This window comes from Pygocentrus nattereri, chromosome 4, assembly GCF_015220715.1.
Source record: "Pygocentrus nattereri isolate fPygNat1 chromosome 4, fPygNat1.pri, whole genome shotgun sequence".
NCBI classification, from domain to species: Eukaryota; Metazoa; Chordata; class Actinopteri; order Characiformes; family Serrasalmidae; genus Pygocentrus; species Pygocentrus nattereri.
Window position 1 is genome coordinate 45,239,990 of NC_051214.1, and position 18,808 is coordinate 45,258,797.

The 18,808-nt window shown below is 40.9% G+C and overlaps 3 protein-coding genes across 3 annotated transcripts in view; 1 reads left to right on the forward strand and 2 right to left on the reverse strand.

Annotated features, from left to right (window-relative positions):
• cfap61 (cilia and flagella associated protein 61) overlaps positions 1-4,509 on the reverse strand; it is a 55,402-nt gene extending 50,893 nt beyond the window's left edge. The window contains exons 1-5 of the mRNA XM_017695711.2: positions 4,407-4,509; positions 3,801-3,960; positions 1,190-1,340; positions 1,008-1,084; positions 568-635 (exon numbers count right to left, since the gene is read on the reverse strand). Coding sequence (XP_017551200.1) covers positions 568-635; positions 1,008-1,084; positions 1,190-1,340; positions 3,801-3,943 — 439 coding nt within the window. The 5' untranslated portion in view covers positions 3,944-3,960; positions 4,407-4,509. The remainder of the gene's footprint in view (positions 1-567; positions 636-1,007; positions 1,085-1,189; positions 1,341-3,800; positions 3,961-4,406) is intronic.
• A 43-nt stretch (positions 4,510-4,552) lies between these two features.
• On the forward strand, positions 4,553-13,888 carry crnkl1 (crooked neck pre-mRNA splicing factor 1). The gene is made up of 14 exons (XM_017695712.2): positions 4,553-4,734; positions 6,287-6,439; positions 6,530-6,621; positions 6,723-6,881; positions 7,143-7,309; positions 8,803-8,981; positions 9,065-9,235; positions 9,668-9,859; positions 10,843-10,902; positions 11,010-11,090; positions 11,191-11,430; positions 11,556-11,657; positions 12,603-12,851; positions 13,445-13,888. Exons 1-14 carry the CDS (start codon positions 4,687-4,689, stop codon positions 13,790-13,792), a joined length of 2,241 nt encoding a protein of 746 aa, XP_017551201.1. The 5' UTR covers positions 4,553-4,686; the 3' UTR covers positions 13,793-13,888.
• A 175-nt stretch (positions 13,889-14,063) lies between these two features.
• Positions 14,064-18,808, reverse strand: naa20 (N-alpha-acetyltransferase 20, NatB catalytic subunit). The gene is made up of 6 exons (XM_017695713.2): positions 18,648-18,808; positions 17,070-17,094; positions 16,689-16,779; positions 16,042-16,177; positions 14,510-14,655; positions 14,064-14,388 (listed from the first exon to the last, which is right to left on the reverse strand). Exons 1-6 carry the CDS (start codon positions 18,698-18,700, stop codon positions 14,303-14,305), a joined length of 537 nt encoding a protein of 178 aa, XP_017551202.1. The 5' UTR covers positions 18,701-18,808; the 3' UTR covers positions 14,064-14,302.

Here is an 18,808-nt window from a genome sequence, read left to right on the forward strand (position 1 = left end):
GTTGGGACAGGCGAAATAGGTACATACTTTCAAAAACCAGTGCAATTTCTTAGTTTTAACATTTGATATGCTGTATTTATACTATTCTCACTTAAAAATGAAGATCTATGTTTTTTTCGTGTTATTGCCTTGAGTTTTTATTTACATTCTGCACAGCATCCTAGCTTTTTTGGAAACGGGGTTGTACGAATGCCTCAACGTTGTTGTCGTCACAAATAGTCACTTGGAAATATTGCAGAATCTTGAATATTTCTTCTCCATTTTACATGTCATAACTTTTATATCCCATCATTTTAGACATTTGGCCACCACTGTATATGTTTTCTGCTTTTTTTCCCTTGATGCTGTAAATAAATACCTTCATGGCTGTTTTGACTGGAAATTAAGTGAAGGCAGGCTTAGTAACAAAATCAGCCTATTTTATTATGTGAGATAAACAGAAGATAAAAAAAGAATTATGGCTTAATATATATATATATATACACTCTAAAACAGAAGGCAGATGCAGAACAGACAAAATAAAAGTGATGGGCAGAATGCCTGAAGTGCATGGTCTGGTTTCCTTACCGAGACAGCTGCTGTAAGGCGTAACCAGACAGATGTATTCCAGCTCAGTGATGGCACTGAAGACTGTTCTGGTAATGATGAAGAAAAAGGAAAAGATTACAGTTAAGATCTATGGTGTGTCCCTTTATAACATGTAAGCTCACAGTGCAAAATCTACCTTTATCAGATTGTAGAATTCAATGCAAAGGGATATGAATGGAAACAGGAAGACATTGCCATAGTGGAAATGTAATTTTTGCTGCCTCAAACAAGATTTCAACTCAGCCTAACTGGATGACTATAGAGAAGTCTGTCTTATTCAAGCAAATCATTGTCAAAGCACATGGAAACGTTAGGCTAAACAAATCTCACAATGTTGAATGTATTTTCACTAAATCCGGAAATGTATAAGTGCATTACATATAAAGTAGGTGGCTATTATATGCATTCTTATATTTTACCTTACAATCTCTTTAGCGCTCCCAGTTGAAAAGCTGGACTGGGCCACAAACAAATGCAAGAAGAGGGTATTCAACGGCTAGAGACAGAAACACAAGGGGAAGAGACCAAAGTATCAGGTATGAAACAGCAGAATCAATCATCTACTGAATTACATACGTCATTGCTTGATGTCTCTACCTACTGTGAATTTTGAGCCATCAAAATGGGCCTGAAGAAACTCCTCCCATGAAGCCTCATCCACCAGGTCACCGATGGGGTGGTCCAAGAAAGCAGCATGAGCAAGAATTTGATTTTTCGTTGTGTTTAAAGTCACTGCCAAATTAGCCTTTTCTCTGAGAATTCATAAACAAAAAGACAAATGAATAGGTAAATGAATACATCAACCTATATCTCTGTTTAAGGTCTTACAAACGTATGTCCCACTTCAGTTTTAACTGACAACATAGTGCAATAAACACTGATGAGCAAAAACATGATGACCACCTGTCTAATATGCTGTTGGTCCTTCATGTGCCACCACAACAGCTCTGGCATGCTGAGGCCTGGACTCTACAAGAGCTCTGTAGGTGTTCTGTGATATCTGACACCAAGACATTAGCAGTAGACCCTCTAAGCCCTGTAGGTTGTCAGGTGGAGCCGTCGCGGATCAGGCTTGTTGCTCCAGCACAACCCACAAATGCTCAAAACAATTAAGATTTTGGGAATCTGGAAGCCAGGGCAACACCTTGATCTCCTCATTATGTCCCTCAAAGCACTCCTGAACAATATGTGCAGTGTAGCAGGGCCCAGTATCCTGCAGAAAGAAGCCACTGCCATCTAGGAATACCACTGCCATGAAGTGCTGTACCAAGCAACTTTTAGGTAGGTGGCATGTGCCAAACTGACATCCACATGAATGCCTGGACCCAGGGTTGCCCAGTAGAACACTGCCCAGAGCATCACACTCCCTCCACCGGCTTGTCTGTTAAACAGCGCACCTCTGCCCGGCTGACCATGAGATAATAAAAAAATGGAACTCATCGGACCAGGCAACCTTCTTCCATCGCTCCAAGGTCCAGTTCCAATGCTCATGTACCCATTGTAGGGACGTTTGATGGTGAACAGGGGTTAGCATGGGCACTCTGGTTCATCTGCAGCTATGCCACCCCGCCATAACAACATCATTTAAACATTTCTGCGACATGTGCCAGAGTAACCCTTCTGTCTGCTCAGCCCAGATGCTATAGCCTTCATTGCTTTGTACACTGATGAGCCTTTAAGGCCACCTAACACCCTGTGACCAGCTTGTCTTTTGTCCCTCCTCGGACGACTGTCTGTAGTCCCGAATGCTAATCATGAACACCAGACTTGCTGAGGTTTCTGAGATGCACTGACCCAGCCATCTGGCCATAATGATCTGTCAAAGTCACTCAGGTCACCCAAAGTTGCCTAATTTCTCCCACATCCAACATGTCGACTATGAGAACCAATTGTTTACTTACATCTCATATATCCCAGACTTTCACATGTGCTCTCGTTACAAGATAATCAACATTATGCATTTCATCTGTGGGTGGTCATAATGTGTGGCTCATCAGTATACACTCAAGTACAACATACACCCACTGGCTACATTATGCCCCACCTACATCAGAGGTCCAAGTCTTCAGTTGCAAACTGCAGTCCATCTATTGCTGCACAGTATATGAATCACACTCTAGCCCAATTGGTCAGTTTATGACTACAACACTGCTGCTGTCCAGATATAATACAATATATACACACGTTCTGTGCAATATCTATAATCATTACTGTGCAATATCTACAATTTCTGTGCGATATCCGTTCATTACCTGCTCAGAAATGTGCAATATCCATACAGCTGCATGTGTAAACAGTAAATTTGTACAGTTTCTTAATTCTATTTTTATTTTTTTATATTTTTCTGCTAACAGACGCCTTGTTTATTTCTTTATTTCTATAGTATATCTTATATTTTGTATTTTATATGATGCACATCTTTGTCTACTTACTGCTCTTTATCTGCTTACTCTGTGTTCTGCTGTACAATGCAAATTTCCCCCAGTGGGATAATAAAAGTCTATCTATTTATCGATCTATCTATCTATATAATTTTAATAGCGGCCCATTCTCAACACAGCAATGACACTCACGTGATAGTTTGTGTGGTGACAGTACAAGTTTATCAAACACAGCGGTGTTGCTGGAGTTTTTACATACATCAGTGTCACTGCTAGATTCAGAGTGGACCACCACCCAAAAATATCCAGACAAGAGTGAATTGACATGCACACGTATCACAGATGTATGTGTATCACAATCAAAGTAACAATACATTTTACTTCATCTCTGTCTCTTTATGACTGATTGGTTTGTTGAATGTAATCAGGTTGCTGATGCTTAACCAAAAAAAAAACACATTTTTTTTTGACCAAAACTAAAAAAAACATTCCATGAACCATTGCATCCATGTGTTTCCACCAGCAAGTGCTCGCTTAGTGCTCACCTGAATATGGGTGGATATCACATCTGTCAAAACAAACCAAACTAAAGAAAAAGTTTGATTGGTCCACACTAGACAACGTTCCTGACAAAAAATATCTCATCAGGCAAAATGATCTATTAAATATGCTTTATTTCTCACTGAAGACTGTTGTTAGCTTATAATAAAATTGTATATCTCATTTCTATACATGTATAAACATTACTCCACTATATGTGGTGGATAATTTTGCTTAAGAGCTAAGACTCTACATGTTGAAACACATAAAAAAATTATGTTTAGTACTCACAAGAGGTGAATCACATTCACTCTGCCAAATACTGCAACCGCTGCAGGGGTGATCAGCTTGCAGATCTGCTGAGCATCAGAGGACTCAGTGCGTCTGACAGTCACAGGTTCAGCTTTGCCACTGGAGGATGTGACAGTCGTCATGTTCTCTTAGAGAGCAACTAAAAAACACACACTTATTTCAGTAAATCAATCACTTAATCAATCCATCCATCAATAAATCAACCTTAATTTCGACTTGTGGGAGCACTGAGAGTGACCTTCATTTACAGTGTAGCCGAGGAAGTTTAAGCAGGGACCGAAAAAGTCACAAAATAAAGACTAACAAGATTAAATGAACAGCTGAATGTATTTTACAAAATAAATAAAGCCTTAAGTAGGAAATAGAGCTAAAACAGCGATAAAATATCCAATGAAAACTAATAAAAAGTCAACAACGTAACTAGGTTAGCTAACGGACATTCTCATCCGACAGTGCGTTACATTCCCCTCTACGGTAACCGAGTTAACCTAGCTTAACCTGTTTGCAACGAGACTTAAATTGGCTTCTTATTCCATGGCCGCAGTGTTTTGTGTTTTGGAGAAAGCAAAACGGTTAGCTACCTACCTTTCGATCATGTGGAAGGAGAAACCTCTAATATGCAGCTCAACTCAGCACATTAAGCTAAGCTAACCTTGCGAGCCCTGCGCTGGGCGTCCTGTTTCCATGGTCACCTAACGTCATGACGTATGCGGCTTTACGTCTTACGCCGGTCGAATTGAGGAACGTAATGGCGGAAAACCTGCCAGTGGTGGACGAGTGCTGAGGCTTTCTCTATGTTTATATATACATTATACTCGATAAATCCAGTCCCTCACAAACTTGTGGTCTCTGATATTCTGGAAGCATGGCGTCCACCGCGGCGGGGAAGCAAAGAATACCGAAAGTGGCGAAGGTATGGCTGCGCGTCGGTGTGTTAACCGTCGGTTAGCACGCTAAGCTAAGTATTTGTGGTCTGGGCGCTCGTTCACTAAAACCCAGCAAACTCGCATTTTTGTACAGTTGACACCGTTTTAAATACGCGCACACTGTGTAGTTAGTTAGCTAGTACACTCACCCGCGAGGTCAATACTGGTATTTACGACAAAGCGACGTTATTGAGTGAAACAGCGGACGCTTTAACTGCCAACATCGTGTGTTACTCAGCTGCAGTAGAGACAGTAAACATCCCACATTCATGCTGTCGTTGTTCAATGGATCCCTGAACGTTTTACAAAGAGTTAACTGCAAGTTTCATAATGTCACCCGCAGCTTTATGCGACCTGAGTTTATTATCCTAGCTCGGTTCTTCGCTGCTAGTTGGCTAACGTCACCGAATCGTTTGGCCAAGTGTGCATGGTCAGACCTTACACGTCTGCTGAGTGGTACTGATGGGCTTTTGTGGCTGTACTTCCACACACTTGCTAAACGCCCTGGTTACAACACAAGCAGGGTTGAAACCTGAAAACATTACATTACGGGGAAACTCAATTCACACTGGTGATTTTACTGGTTGGCAGTTTTCTTGATTTAAATCTTCTGTTAATATGTGTCATGGAAAATGCTTATCATTTGAAATGAGCCATCCATCCATCAATTTTCCAAGCCGCTTCTCCGTTAGAGTCGCGGGGGGATGCTGGAGCCTATCCCAGCGGTCATTGGGTGGAAGGCAGGATACACCCTGGACAGGTCGCCTGTCCATCGCAGGGCAGACAGACAGTCACTCACACCCAGGGGCAATTTAACATGTCCAGTTGGTCTAACTGCATGTCTTTGGACTGTGGGAGGAAACGGGAGAACCTGGAGGAAACCCACGCAGACACGGGGAGAACATGCAAACTCCACACACCCGGCCGGGGAACCGAACCCAGACCCTCCTCGCTGTGAGGCGGCAGCGCTACCCACCGCGCAGCCCCATTTAAAATGATGAAATAATTTATTCCTCCCTCACTGTCTGCTTCACTCCATTACTGCTTGCACAGTCCTCTGAGCAGAAGTTCAGTACAGCACCAGTTCTAAGCTCATCACTCACAGAAGTCCATTAATGAGAAGATTATTAGCTGGATCATTTCTCAGGACAGTTCAGTAATGTTCAGATCAGTAAATAACATTACACTGATTCGTAATTCTATTCAGACTTAAGAACCTGTCGTGCGCTGATATTAAATAATAAATAAGTGTGAATGGTGCTTCTTTTGAAGATTGTATGCTTTAGAAATATAAACATTAACTGTATTTTGAATACTGCCTTTACTAAATGTGATTTAGACTGATTCCACTGACTTAAAGTATGTTTTTTCCTGTTCCCTGTAAAGTTACTATTTTGGACATATGAGGTTTTCTGACTATGTATATAAGTAAAGTTTAGTCTCTACAGTAAACTATTAAATAGTGTAGCATTGCAGTAAATAATAGTACTTGTACCACACTTTCAACTGTGTTCAATTTGTGCTTCTTTGCTCTCACAGGTGAAAAATAAAGCCCCGGCAGAGGTGCAGATCACTGCCGAGCAGCTGCTTAGAGAGGCAAAGGAGAGGGAACTTGAGCTTCTTCCTCCACCGCCCAAACAGAAGATCACTGATGAAGAGGAGTTAAATGACTACAAATTACGCAAACGCAAGGTAAGGTTTAGTATAACAGGACCGTTTCAGCGTTTGTCATTGCTTCAGCTATTTTTACCTTCCTACACTAATGCCTTATCTACTCAAAAGGGATTTGAAGACAATATCAGAAAGAACAGAACTGTCATAAGCAACTGGATAAAGTACGCACAATGGGAGGAGAGCCTGAAGGAAATACAGAGGTGTGACACTCAGGAATTTTCTTAATATAAAAACTAGATAGATGATGTTTATAAAAAAAAAATCAACGTAAACCCTTCTGTTCATTCTTTCACATTTAAAGAGCTCGTTCTATCTACGAGCGAGCGCTGGACGTAGATCACAGAAACGTGACGCTATGGCTGAAATACGCAGAGATGGAGATGAAGAACCGACAGGTCAATCATGCTCGAAACATCTGGGACCGAGCCATAACCATCTTGCCCCGGGTCAACCAGTTCTGGTAATAATCCTTACAGAGTCTTCATTTACATAGTTCATCAGGTGTTAGGGGTTAGCTTTACATGTAAAGGGTAATTAAATAAGCGTTATTAAACGCTGATGGAAAATCTATCTGCTGCAGTAGCAAAAAAGACCTAATTACACAGATTTACATGTACAGAAAACAATAAGAACAAACTGAAACATTCACAGAAGAATGATAGAGTGCAGTGCTTTTTTTCCTAGGTGCATTTAACTGGATTTGATCTGGACATTTTCACAGGTACAAATACACCTATATGGAGGAGATGCTGGGGAACGTAGCGGGCTGCAGGCAGGTGTTTGAACGCTGGATGGAGTGGGAGCCAGAAGAACAGGCCTGGCACTCTTACATCAACTTTGAGCTGCGCTACAAGGAGGTGGAGAAAGCCCGCATCATCTACGAGAGATATATCCTTACCTAAGCGTATTGGAATCTTATAAGAGATAAAAGTGCTGCCTCCTTTTGGAGTAAATGTCATTAATGTTGTTGCTCCAACTGTATATCCAAAATGGTTCTTCACTTGTCCTTATGGTATACTGTATATTACTTTGTACCCTGTAGGTTAAGGAGAATATATTTTTGGTGTTTGCCTTTATTTAAGGGGAAGCTCTGGCCAAGAAGAGTACTTTAACTGTTCCCCTGTAAGCATGCTTACTCACATCATGCAGAAGTGCCACAGTAGTCTTTAGAGCCCATGCGTCAAACACAAGGCCTGTGGCACAATCCTATTTGGCCTGCAAAATTATTTTAATTTTCTATTAATATTACCCCATTTCACCATGAGCTACATTATAGTGCCTGGCATGCACTGCAACATAACGTGTGCACCCACCCCCTCCCCAATGGTCTATGGGCCAGGATCACGAAACCTACACAAAAAAAAAGTTGTTTTAATTAATTAATTAAGAGAATTAAAAGCTCTGCATTTAACCCATCTGTGAAATGAAACACCACATACACACTAGTGAGCACGCGCGCGCACACACACACACACACTAGGGGGCAGTGAGCACACTTGCCCAGAGCGGTGGGCAGCCCTATCCGCAGCACCCGGGGAGCAGTTGGGGGTTAGGTGTCTTGCTCAAGGACACCTCAGTCACGGGCTGTCGGCTCTGGGGATCGAACCGGGGACCTTCTGGTCACGAGGCTGTTTCCCTAACCTCCAGCCCACGACTGCCCCCTCAATATTGGCCCTTTTTAGTTGTTGTTTGACACCCTTGCTCTAGTGAGAGAGTTTAAAGACTAGGAAAGACTTGTTAAGACTAGGAAAGGCTGTTTTTGATTTTTTTTTTTTTTCTTCATGTTAGCAGACACCTTACATTAATTCTGAGAAGCTGAATATCTTATTGTAGTTGTATAACTGTAGTATCTGTCTTGTGTCAACAGAGAGAAACAATTATTCAAATGAGAGAAACGACTTATCAGTTGAAGAGGACAACAAGCTAAAAGTTAAAGACACCTCAGTTTGGCTACTTTTCTCTGACTGAAAGAGAAACTTCTCTCCAGTGTCCACTTTGTGGTTAAAAAGGATGGAATCACTGTTTTCTTGGATTTTGTTTAACTGTCGAGATTAGCATTACACTAATGCTAAGTTGGTTGTATTTATTAGCAAGTAGCTCAGCGGCTAAGTTAGCAGTCAGGATTGGTTGACGCAGCAGGGACTCTCAGTATTGGTGTGATGTATTTGCACAATGCATGCTGGGTATCATAGTAAAAACACAGATGAAAGAAAACAAAAAAAGTTGTGAATTCTGTCAGACCAGTAAGCGTGAGGGGTAAAATGATGTGCTTGTTTTAGTTTAATTATATAAGTCTATAAGCTGGTTCTTGTAAGTGTTGAACTCCTACCTGCTATTTTACACAGAAATCTATTGAGCTACTGTCTTTAACTCCATTGCACTTGTGATCGTTCACCCTGAAGTGAAGAACTGGATCAAATATGCTCGCTTTGAGGATAAGCATGGCTATATCGCTCATGCGAGGAAAGTGTTTGAGAGAGCTGTGGAGTTCTTTGGTGAGGAGCATATTGATGAAAACCTCTTTGTCGCCTTTGCTAAATTCGAGGAGAAGCAGAAAGAGGTAATTACCTGCTCACATCATCGTGCATAATGCACATGTTACAGGTCATTTCAGACATGACAAAAGTTTTATGTATTTTTCAGTTTGAGCGAGTTCGGGTCATCTATAAGTACTCCCTGGACAGAATCCCCAAACAGCAGGCCCAAGAGCTCTTCAAGAACTACACTGTGTTCGAGAAGAAGTTTGGAGACAGGAGAGGAATAGAGGATGTCATTGTCAGTAAGAGGCGGTTTCAGTATGAGGAGGAGGTCAAGGTAAGATGTGATTTATTTATTTATTTTTTCTTCCTTTTGGTTTGTTTTTTTTCATGGGATGCACTGATATGGAAAGCTGATGTTTTCATATCTGCCAGTGTTAATACAGGGATGTACAAATTGGGACACAATCCATCTTACACAGAAATATAATGTTTTTATTTTTATGGTTTTAAATTTCATGGATTAACATAATAAAATACAGATTTTATTTGTGCAGTCACCTCTTGTGGAGTACATGAAAATACATCAAAAGTAAAAATATCACTGTGCCAGATTAGTAATATCTAACCATCTGTCCAATGCCAATAGTTTTTAGAAATGATCTGTTGTAGAAATGAAAGTCATAAGACATTTCTTATATTCCATGTAGTCTGATTACATGTGATTTTTTTTTTTTTTTTTTTCTTTCCTTTTTTTCCTTTCTTTTAGGCAAACCCACACAACTACGATGCCTGGTTTGATTACCTGCGCCTGGTGGAGAGTGATGCGGATGTGGACACAGTCAGAGAGGTGTATGAAAGAGCCATCGCTAACATTCCCCCCATCCAAGAAAAGAGACATTGGAGACGCTATATTTACCTCTGGATCAACTATGCTTTGTATGAGGAACTGGAGGTCAAGGTCAGGCCTAAGTCTTTACCTGATGATTTCATATTGTTCAGTAGGCTGCAGATTTTTGCCTGTCTTTTAGCAGGGATGTCAATCTCAGACCACACTGTTCCATCCAAAGGATTTTTTACCAAAAAAAAGTTTTAACACTTTGTTTATGTAGGCTACAGAAATGGCAATATTTAATAAATGTTGACAGCTTTATGTGGAACTGTAGTGGAAAAGTGTCTTTCAGCACCTGAAATGTTCCAAAAGCCCACACAGGAAACATTGTTTGGGAAAAGTAATGAATTTGTACATAAATTTAATGTCATGTGAAAATACTTCCCCTCTGCTTTATCTCTTACAACGAACCCTAAACAAGCAAACAACATGGTGAAGATGTAGAGTTGGCCTGATGAGGGGCTGAGAGCATTTTAGAAGAAATGCTGCCATTTTTATGCTCTTACAGAGAGACATCCAGAAAGACTGCAGCCTTTCTAAAGAGAAAAAGCTCAAACAACTCTGGCAGAAAAATGCGATCTCTTGCATAACAGTTCTGGCTGGAGGGAGAACGGTGGCTGGTTAGGGGTTTGGGGACATGCATGAAATTTGAGATGGAACTTTTTTTATGCAACAGCAGCAGAAAGTAATGTTATTACATTATCATTAAAAACCAAAGTGATGAAAACAAACTGCAGGGTAGCAAAACATAATTGCATAATGAAATCTCACATTTTCTGAAGTTATTTTGATACGATTCATACACCAAATACAAGAAACATGACCTTAGTAACTGTTTACGCAGTAGTAGAATATAGACAATGATATAATTACAACAAAATGGCAATAATAGCAGCTATACATTTATTATAGTTTATTAGATATTAAAATGGACGAGTATTGATTCTTCATAACAAAACTGATGCAGATGAATTATGATGCGTTTTTACACCCCAGTCTTTTACTTGTACATCTGTGTACCTAACAACTCAATCTGCATGGTTTCCTTGCAGGATCCTGAGAGAACACGGCAGGTGTATCAGGCATGTCTGGAGCTCATCCCTCACAAAAAGGTACAGACCACATCAACGTCAACTATCATGGCCAAAGTGAAGTCTAATAGTGTTGTTGTTCTACTATGTTAAGAGATTTGTTTATCCTGTTATGCTGTTGTTCACAGTTCACTTTTGCCAAAATTTGGCTGCTGTATGCCCAGTTTGAAATTCGTCAGAAGAACTTGCAGAATGCCAGACGAGGCCTGGTAAGATTTTACCCCTTTACACCATTTAATTGCCTGAATCCTGCTTTAAGAACAGCATTATTGCAGAGTCTGATGCCACACTCTTGTTCACTCTCAACAGGGCACAGCCATAGGCAAATGCCCAAAAAACAAGCTGTTTAAGGGCTACATAGAGCTGGAACTGCAGTTAAGAGAGTTTGACCGCTGCAGAAAACTGTATGAGAAGTATCTGGAGTTTGGCTCGGAGAACTGCACCACCTGGATCAAATTTGCCGAGTTGGAGACTATCCTGGGTGATACCGAAAGAGCACGGGCCATATTTGAGCTGGCCATTGACCAGCTTCGGCTGGACATGCCAGAAGTAATCTCACTCATTTCAGTTCACCTGTCCTCAGTTTTGCCGGTTTTTCATTTGATCTTCGATTGTCATCCAGGCCAAGATACTTCTATATTCTGGGTATTCTAAAAAACGTGTCGTATTTCCAGGTGCTGTGGAAATCTTACATCGACTTTGAGATTGAGCAGGAGGAGTATGAAAAAACACGAGGGCTCTATAAGAGGCTGTTACAGCGCACGCAGCATGTCAAGGTGAGGACACTTCACATTTCCCAGCGTTCTTAACAGATGCTTTAAAAAAAAAAAGGAGCTTGCTTGCTACACTCTGCTGCCTGATTTCAGGGCTTCTTGTTTTCATTATTATAGAGAGGAAAGCTGCTTCTCTGGTTCATGAAGTAAACATGAAGTTTTGCTTGACACTAGTGTTATTTCATTGCTCCTACAAGGAAAATGTTACTGTTTTATTATGCCTTACTTGGAAGCAGCACAGTAGCCAGCAGAGTAGCACCACTTTGGGCAGTGGGAGTTCAAGGTCCTTGTCCAAGGACACAAGCAGGTGCGACCCTACTTAGCTTACGAAATCTCACAGTGGTATGGCTGTCAGCAGAAAGTTGCATGTGAACTTGTCACCTTTCAGCGAAATTCATGATTTCGACTGGGGAACAAGATGTTTGCATTACCTCTATAAATTTGTTATTAAATTTAGGAGAGGGGGCCTGTTCTACTACCATCAGATAATTCTAATAGAAAATACAGGTTCATCGTGGATTTATCCATCTATGTTAATTATTTAAAAATACCTCTATTTTTTGCACTTGGCCTAGGCTAACCAATCCCCTAAGAATGCATAATTCATAGTGCTGAGGCTATTAAAGGAGCAGAGTGGTGCTAAGATTTAGCCACAGGAATTTCACCCACTATTGTTCACATTAGAAAACAGTGCTTGGCTGTAACTAATACAGCCACAAGGAAGCGATCACACTGCATGTAATGATAAAAAAAATATGTGCAGGCTGTGAAACACAAACTGTAAATAGACCCATATTTACTGTACTTTTCCAGACCTGGACCTGTACATTCTGTCGTATGTATAACCCCAGCAGCTCCATTCAGCTTAAGTACGTTTACTTGAAAGTATGTGCTTCTCTGCTAAAGGTATTTAGATGGTTCACTTGCATTTTTCGGTCTTGGCTGCAGGTCTGGATCAGTTATGCCCAGTTCGAGCTGTCTGTGGACAGTGAGGACAGGCTGCAGAGGTGCAGGCAGGTGTATGAGGAAGCCAACAAGAGCCTACGAAACTGTGAGGAGAAGGAGGAGAGGCTGATGCTGCTGGAGTCCTGGAGAGACTTTGAGCAGGAGTTTGGCACATTTGCCAACAAGGACAGAGTGAGGAAACTACTGCCAGAGAAGGTGAAGAAGAGGAGGAAGCTCACAGCAGAGGATGGGGTGAGTGAGATGGCCTTCAACACATGGACTGCACAGTGCATCGTTGCATTTTCATATAGTTGGGTTTGCAGTGTTTAACTTATTCCACTCTTAGGATTTTAGAGGTACTTTTCTTTGTCAGATCTCACAAGAATTGTTTAATTATGATTCTTTGAGTTATTCTGACATTTTACAAAATACAGACTTTAGACTAAAATAACAGTACACCAAGATTTTTATTACATTTAAAACCAAAATATTGAGTGCATTTTATTCATATACAATGCATGTATGTATTTATTTATATGTACATAACACAGTAACAATCACAAAATGCTTTAATGAGCATATTGAGAATATGGTACGTACTTGAACACCACTGATTGGCTTCATGTTTCGGTACACGGAGAGCATAATTAGTCTTGTTTAATAGGATTTAGTCTAGTGTAGAAACACTGAATAGAACACACATTTCTAAGTGTTTTTAAATTGGGTACTTCTGGTTCTTTTTTGTCTGCTACAAAAACTCTGTGATGCATATGAAAATGTCAAATATCAGGATATATCTTTTTCGTATCTCCCACACTTGCTGTAAAACTTATTTTGCATTCCAGTCGGATGCAGGATGGGAGGAGTATTATGACTACATCTTCCCAGAAGATGCTGCCAATCAGCCCAACCTCAAACTGCTGGCCATGGCCAAGATGTGGAAGAAACAGCAAGACCAAGAGGAGCCGAAGCCATCAGAAGAACAAGAGACAGAAGAGGAGGAGAGAAGTGGCCCCTCAAAACCAGGAGATGAGGAAGAGGAGGATACAGGAGCACAGGAACCTAAAGAGAGCGCATATGATGATCGTGATGACAGCGACAGCAGTACTAGTAGTGACAGTGAGAGCGAGAGTGATGAGGAAAACACTGAAAGCAGAAAAGAGAGCAAGACAGCTGCTGCAGAGGAAGACTAAAGTCAGTGAGATTTTTTTGTTTTATTCCTTGAACTGATGTGATCTGCTTTTTACATAAAGTATTCTTTTGTAACAAAATAAAAAGGGAAAATTAAATGTGGTGCCAGTTTTTGTAATTGCATAAAGTGTAAAAAAAAATTCTTAAATCTGATCAGCCTTTACTATCCTGCCTTCCGCCCAATGGCCGCTAGGATAGGCTCCGGTGAGTGAGTGGAGTGGAATCAGCCTTTGTATGGAGCTTCTTCAGTATGTCAAACAACTCAAAACAACATTTTAAGTGAATATCTTTTATTGACTTATTAAAATCTGAACAGATATGGGAACAGTAGAACAAGCAGCAAAGCTCATTTTAAATAGGTTTTACAAAGCAGTGACCCTCTGACAGAGTTTATTTCTCTTGAAATCATAAATTACCTTGCATGTTAAATACTCTAGGCAAGAATGACAAAGCCTGCAGTTTTATTTTCCCAATATGGGGTACAGAGGGAGTCAGAGAGCCACTGTCGAGTGTTATTCTATATCCTCAGGTCTGACAGGATGCGGCAGTGGGATTATAGACTTCTTCTCCGTGTCTCTGGATAATGCTTTCCTCATATCTGCAGACAAAAAGGTTACAGTACTTAACTTAGGCAGCAAAATTGAGGTTAATAAGTCTACTGATTAAAATGTGGCTGTTGATTAATCAGCTACTGTTAAAGGTAAAACGTTTAAAATCACCATAAGCATCCTCATCTGGTTCTCCGTTGCTTGCGGAGTAATATTCTATGACGGTTCTATAGACGCTGTAGCCCAGCTGTTTGTACATGTTAACAGCAACTTGATTTGAGACTCTAACAAAAAGATCAACGAAGAATCCTCCTTTCCTGCATGTGGAGAAACACAAACACACAGGTTACCCATGTTTGTCTTATTTGCTTTGAATGCCGTGGTTCCCAGTCCTTGCAACATCATGCGGTCTTCCTAGTCTCGTAAGTCTTCTGCCTATAGTCAGAGAATCTGGTGCATTCCATCACTTATTGTGACCTCCAGTGAGGAAAGGGCCATCAAACTGACACAGATTTTTTTTTTTTTAAGGACATTTTTAAAATGGGGCCACTATTAAATTAAGTTTAACCCATCCGTGAAGTGAAACACCACATACACACTAGTGAATACACACACACACTAGTGGGCAGTGAGCACACTTGCCCGGAGCGGTGGGCAGCCCTATCCATGGCGCCCGGGGAGCAATTGGGGGCTAGGTGTCTTGCTCAAGGACACCTCAGTCATGGACTGTCGGTGCTGGGGATCGAACCGGCAACCTTCCGGTCACAGGGCCAGTTCCCTAACCTCCAGCCCATGACTGCCCCCAGATTTCAATCCAACACCAAAGCCGATGTACCAATACTTTAAAAAGATAATTCATTCTACAGTAAAAGCCAGTTTTAAAAAAGTGGATATTGAAATTGTGTTTGAAAGCCTTTACATTAGTATAAACTACCACAACTTTCAGTTGAAGGAAATGAATATGTGGCTGATATCAGTTTGCTTAAAGAAAACGGTCTATTTTTATGAAAGGAGTTATGCCAAATGACATGAGGTTAAAAGCTGCTAAACTTTTGCAAACTTGCATTCAAAGCAAAAGGTTATTTTGTCAGTACTATTTGAGAAAGCAAAACAAAGAAAAAGACTTAATGTTTCACTTTTATGCCTCTATAAATCAGAACAACAAATTCCACGGGTTCTATGCATACATATTAGTATGTGATGTCCAAGAGTGTTGGTCTGCACCAAATACATAAACATTACTGACATTGCAACAGCAGGTTTTTAGAGGTGAGACCATTTTTGTCAACTTTTTGTGCAAAGAAATTATAGGTGTGAAAGTAATGAGTACTTTGCCAAAATCTTCCTCGATTGCAGAAATTATGGAGCCAAACATACTTGAATGGAAGGTGTAAAAGTTAATGGTGTGTGATGCAGTGACTGAACAGTGGTAGTAGTCAATTACCAATTATTGTACTTAGTATCAATCCAAATTCATAAGTGAAAAAAATCAATACATTAAAATGTACAGTACGTCCAGTGCATAAGAGAAAAGAGAAGTGGATTTTAAAGGTCTAACAGCAATTATACATCAGCATACATCTTCCAAAATAATATTACTTGAGTAAAGTAATGAAGCATAATTACTCAAGTATTTTCCACATCTGTCCAGAACTGGGAACTACTGTTGTGATGGTAAAGCAAAATGACCAATTTAACCACACCTTTCTGAGATTTCCTCCAGCATATCCATGAGCTTGGCAGCGAGTCCCAGCCGTCTGAACTCAGGAGCCACTGACAGAGCTGTAACATGCCCATGCCACTCTTCTCGCGCAACGGAGCCTTCTGCCTTTCCCATAACTGCAGAAGCAGGAACCGGGCAAGGAGGACAAAAAAGGAAAAAAAAAAAAAAAAGGACACCGAAACCGTTAAGTTCACCCAGGTCGTTCAGTCATACGTCTAGGTCAAGGGTGTCAAATCTGACCCGCAAAGGGCCAGGTTTTCATTCCAGCAATTCAATTGTGCTTCAGCTGGTTTTGAGTGAAAACCTGCAGCCACACCAGCCACTTAAGGATAAAACTGGACTTCCATGATTAAGACTTTTATCCCTGAATCAAGCTGCTGCTTCAAATCCAATGTCCAAACGTTAAGAACCTTTTTTTCTTCTCTTGTAAAGTTTTTTTCTTTTTGAGATACAGGACTTTAGTTTTTTTAGTTTTTTTTGGCATTCATATGATCAAAACAGGAGTGTCACTAAAAAAAAAAAATTATTTTTTTTTTTTTAAAGTCAATATGTTAATGTTACATCAGTGAAACTACTAGTGTAACCCTGCCTTCACTACAAACTACAATGTATTTAAAAGAGACTCACTGTAGCCCATCAGCTCTCCACCTGGAGCCTCTGCCACAATGAAATACTCAGGCCAATGTGCCAGATACTGCAAGTAGAAGGGAATTCCATACTGTAAAGCAGACAGTTAAGGAAGCAGACTGCATGGGTATTAAGAAGTTCACTTGTGGTGGCAACAGGCACACCTCCTTGTATTTACTTCATGTCCACTTCACCAGGTCTTACGTTATCTGCTCAGCAGTGGTGACCACTGATGACCAAGCTAAACAGGGAAATATCATACAGAGAAACAGAAAACTTCAATGAGTAAAGTGGAAATGGACAGTGAGTGTAGATACAGTGTAGATGTACATAACACAGTGGTCAGTGTTTGACAATTGAGTAATGTTTAGCAAAGGATACAGTCTCTGTTAAAGGATCCAAATTTCTGTAAGAAAAGAACAAAAACAGCAACGTGGACAGTTATCAGATCAACTTTATGAAACTTATGCACAGTAATATCACGTGGCAGAGCTTAATGATCTATAGCTGTCCATCCGGTCTATTACTCAACATCAAGGGCTGGATTCCCAGATAGGGACGAAACCCGGTCTAAGACAACGCAGCACTCTGAATGGAGACTGTGTCTAAGTGCTTAAACTTGAGGTTTGTCTTCATGATACTGCTACTACTACTTGTATAGAACAACACACTTGGCTTTAAAGGTGTATAGTAATTCTACAGGAGTCTTAACAGAATCGTATAGTAAATGGATACAGTTGCTATAACTCACTACAGAATAATATTTTGCCTGTTCCAACTTATTAAACCAACAAAAAGATTTATGTCATTCACTTTATGTATCATGAGATTTTACCCAGAACATTAAAACCAAATACTTTTATTTACACTCGTTCATTTTATCAACTCCACTTACTATACAAGTGCATTATGTAGCTCTACAGTCTCAGACTGTAGTCCATCTGTTTCTCTGCATACTTTGGTACCCTGTTCTTTAATGGTCGGGACCCCACAGGACCACCACAGAGCAGGTATTATTTTGGAGGTGGTTCTTTCTGAGCACTGCAGCGGCGCAGCCGTGGTGGTGGTGGTGTGTCAGTGTGCGTCGCACTGGTGTGAGTGGATCAGACACAGCAGTGCTGTTAGCGTTATTAGACGTTCCTGCCTTGCTGGTCCACCTTGTAGGTGTAACATCAGAGACAGATTGTGTTGGTCATCCTCTAGTCCTTCATCAGTGGCCACAGGACACTGGTGACACACAATAGCACTCCTCCACTACATCAGTTTCACTGCAGTGGTGGGAATGACTGAACACCCAATAATACCTGCTCTGTGGTGGTCCTGACAGGTGAAGAACAGGCTGAAAGGGGGCTAACAGAGCACGCAGAGGAACAGATGGACTTACAGACTGTAATTGTGGAACTACACAGAAAGTGGAGATGATAAAACAGACAATGAGTGCAGAAACAAGGTTTTAATGTTAGGGCTGAGTTAAAGTGCCTACCCTATTAGTCACAGTCCCATTACAAAAAACTGCTTTTGTTCCTGGTACATAGGTTTGATTCCTATAACCATACAGCAGTTTACACACCTATATGCCTTACATTTAATCTCCCACAACAAGAAAGACAGAACACTGGGTTTTACTAGCTACAAGGCTGAAGGGTTTACAGAGACCAGGCGCTCCTAGAAAACCAAGCTAGTGAAGTTAGAGGTACTAGAAGTACGTCTGACGTAGCCGAAGTCGTCCTCTAATTCATGTTTCCCGTGCCACCTTAAACGCTGCAGCAGTAACATCACGCACTATTTAAGGTGGACCGAGGAATTCGAATAAGAATCCGACTTCGGCTTCGTTAACATGAGAGCATTTGTTAGCCGCCGTGCTAATCTAGTTAGCATTTCTCCGCCTGTATTCGCTCGTAGTCGGTCTGTCCGCTAATGCCACACAAGTCCTGCATCTTACACGAAAGACAAACTCACATGTTATTGAATTTGAACAGGTCGTCGCAGTTAAAAGCCCGTAATGTCGTCATCGTCTCTGTCTTCGTTGAAAATTAGCCGTAGCCAGCTTCGCTTTCTGTCTCTTAGCAAACTACGGCGCTGCTGTCGAAACGGCGCCACCTGGCGGCCGGAGAGCAAAC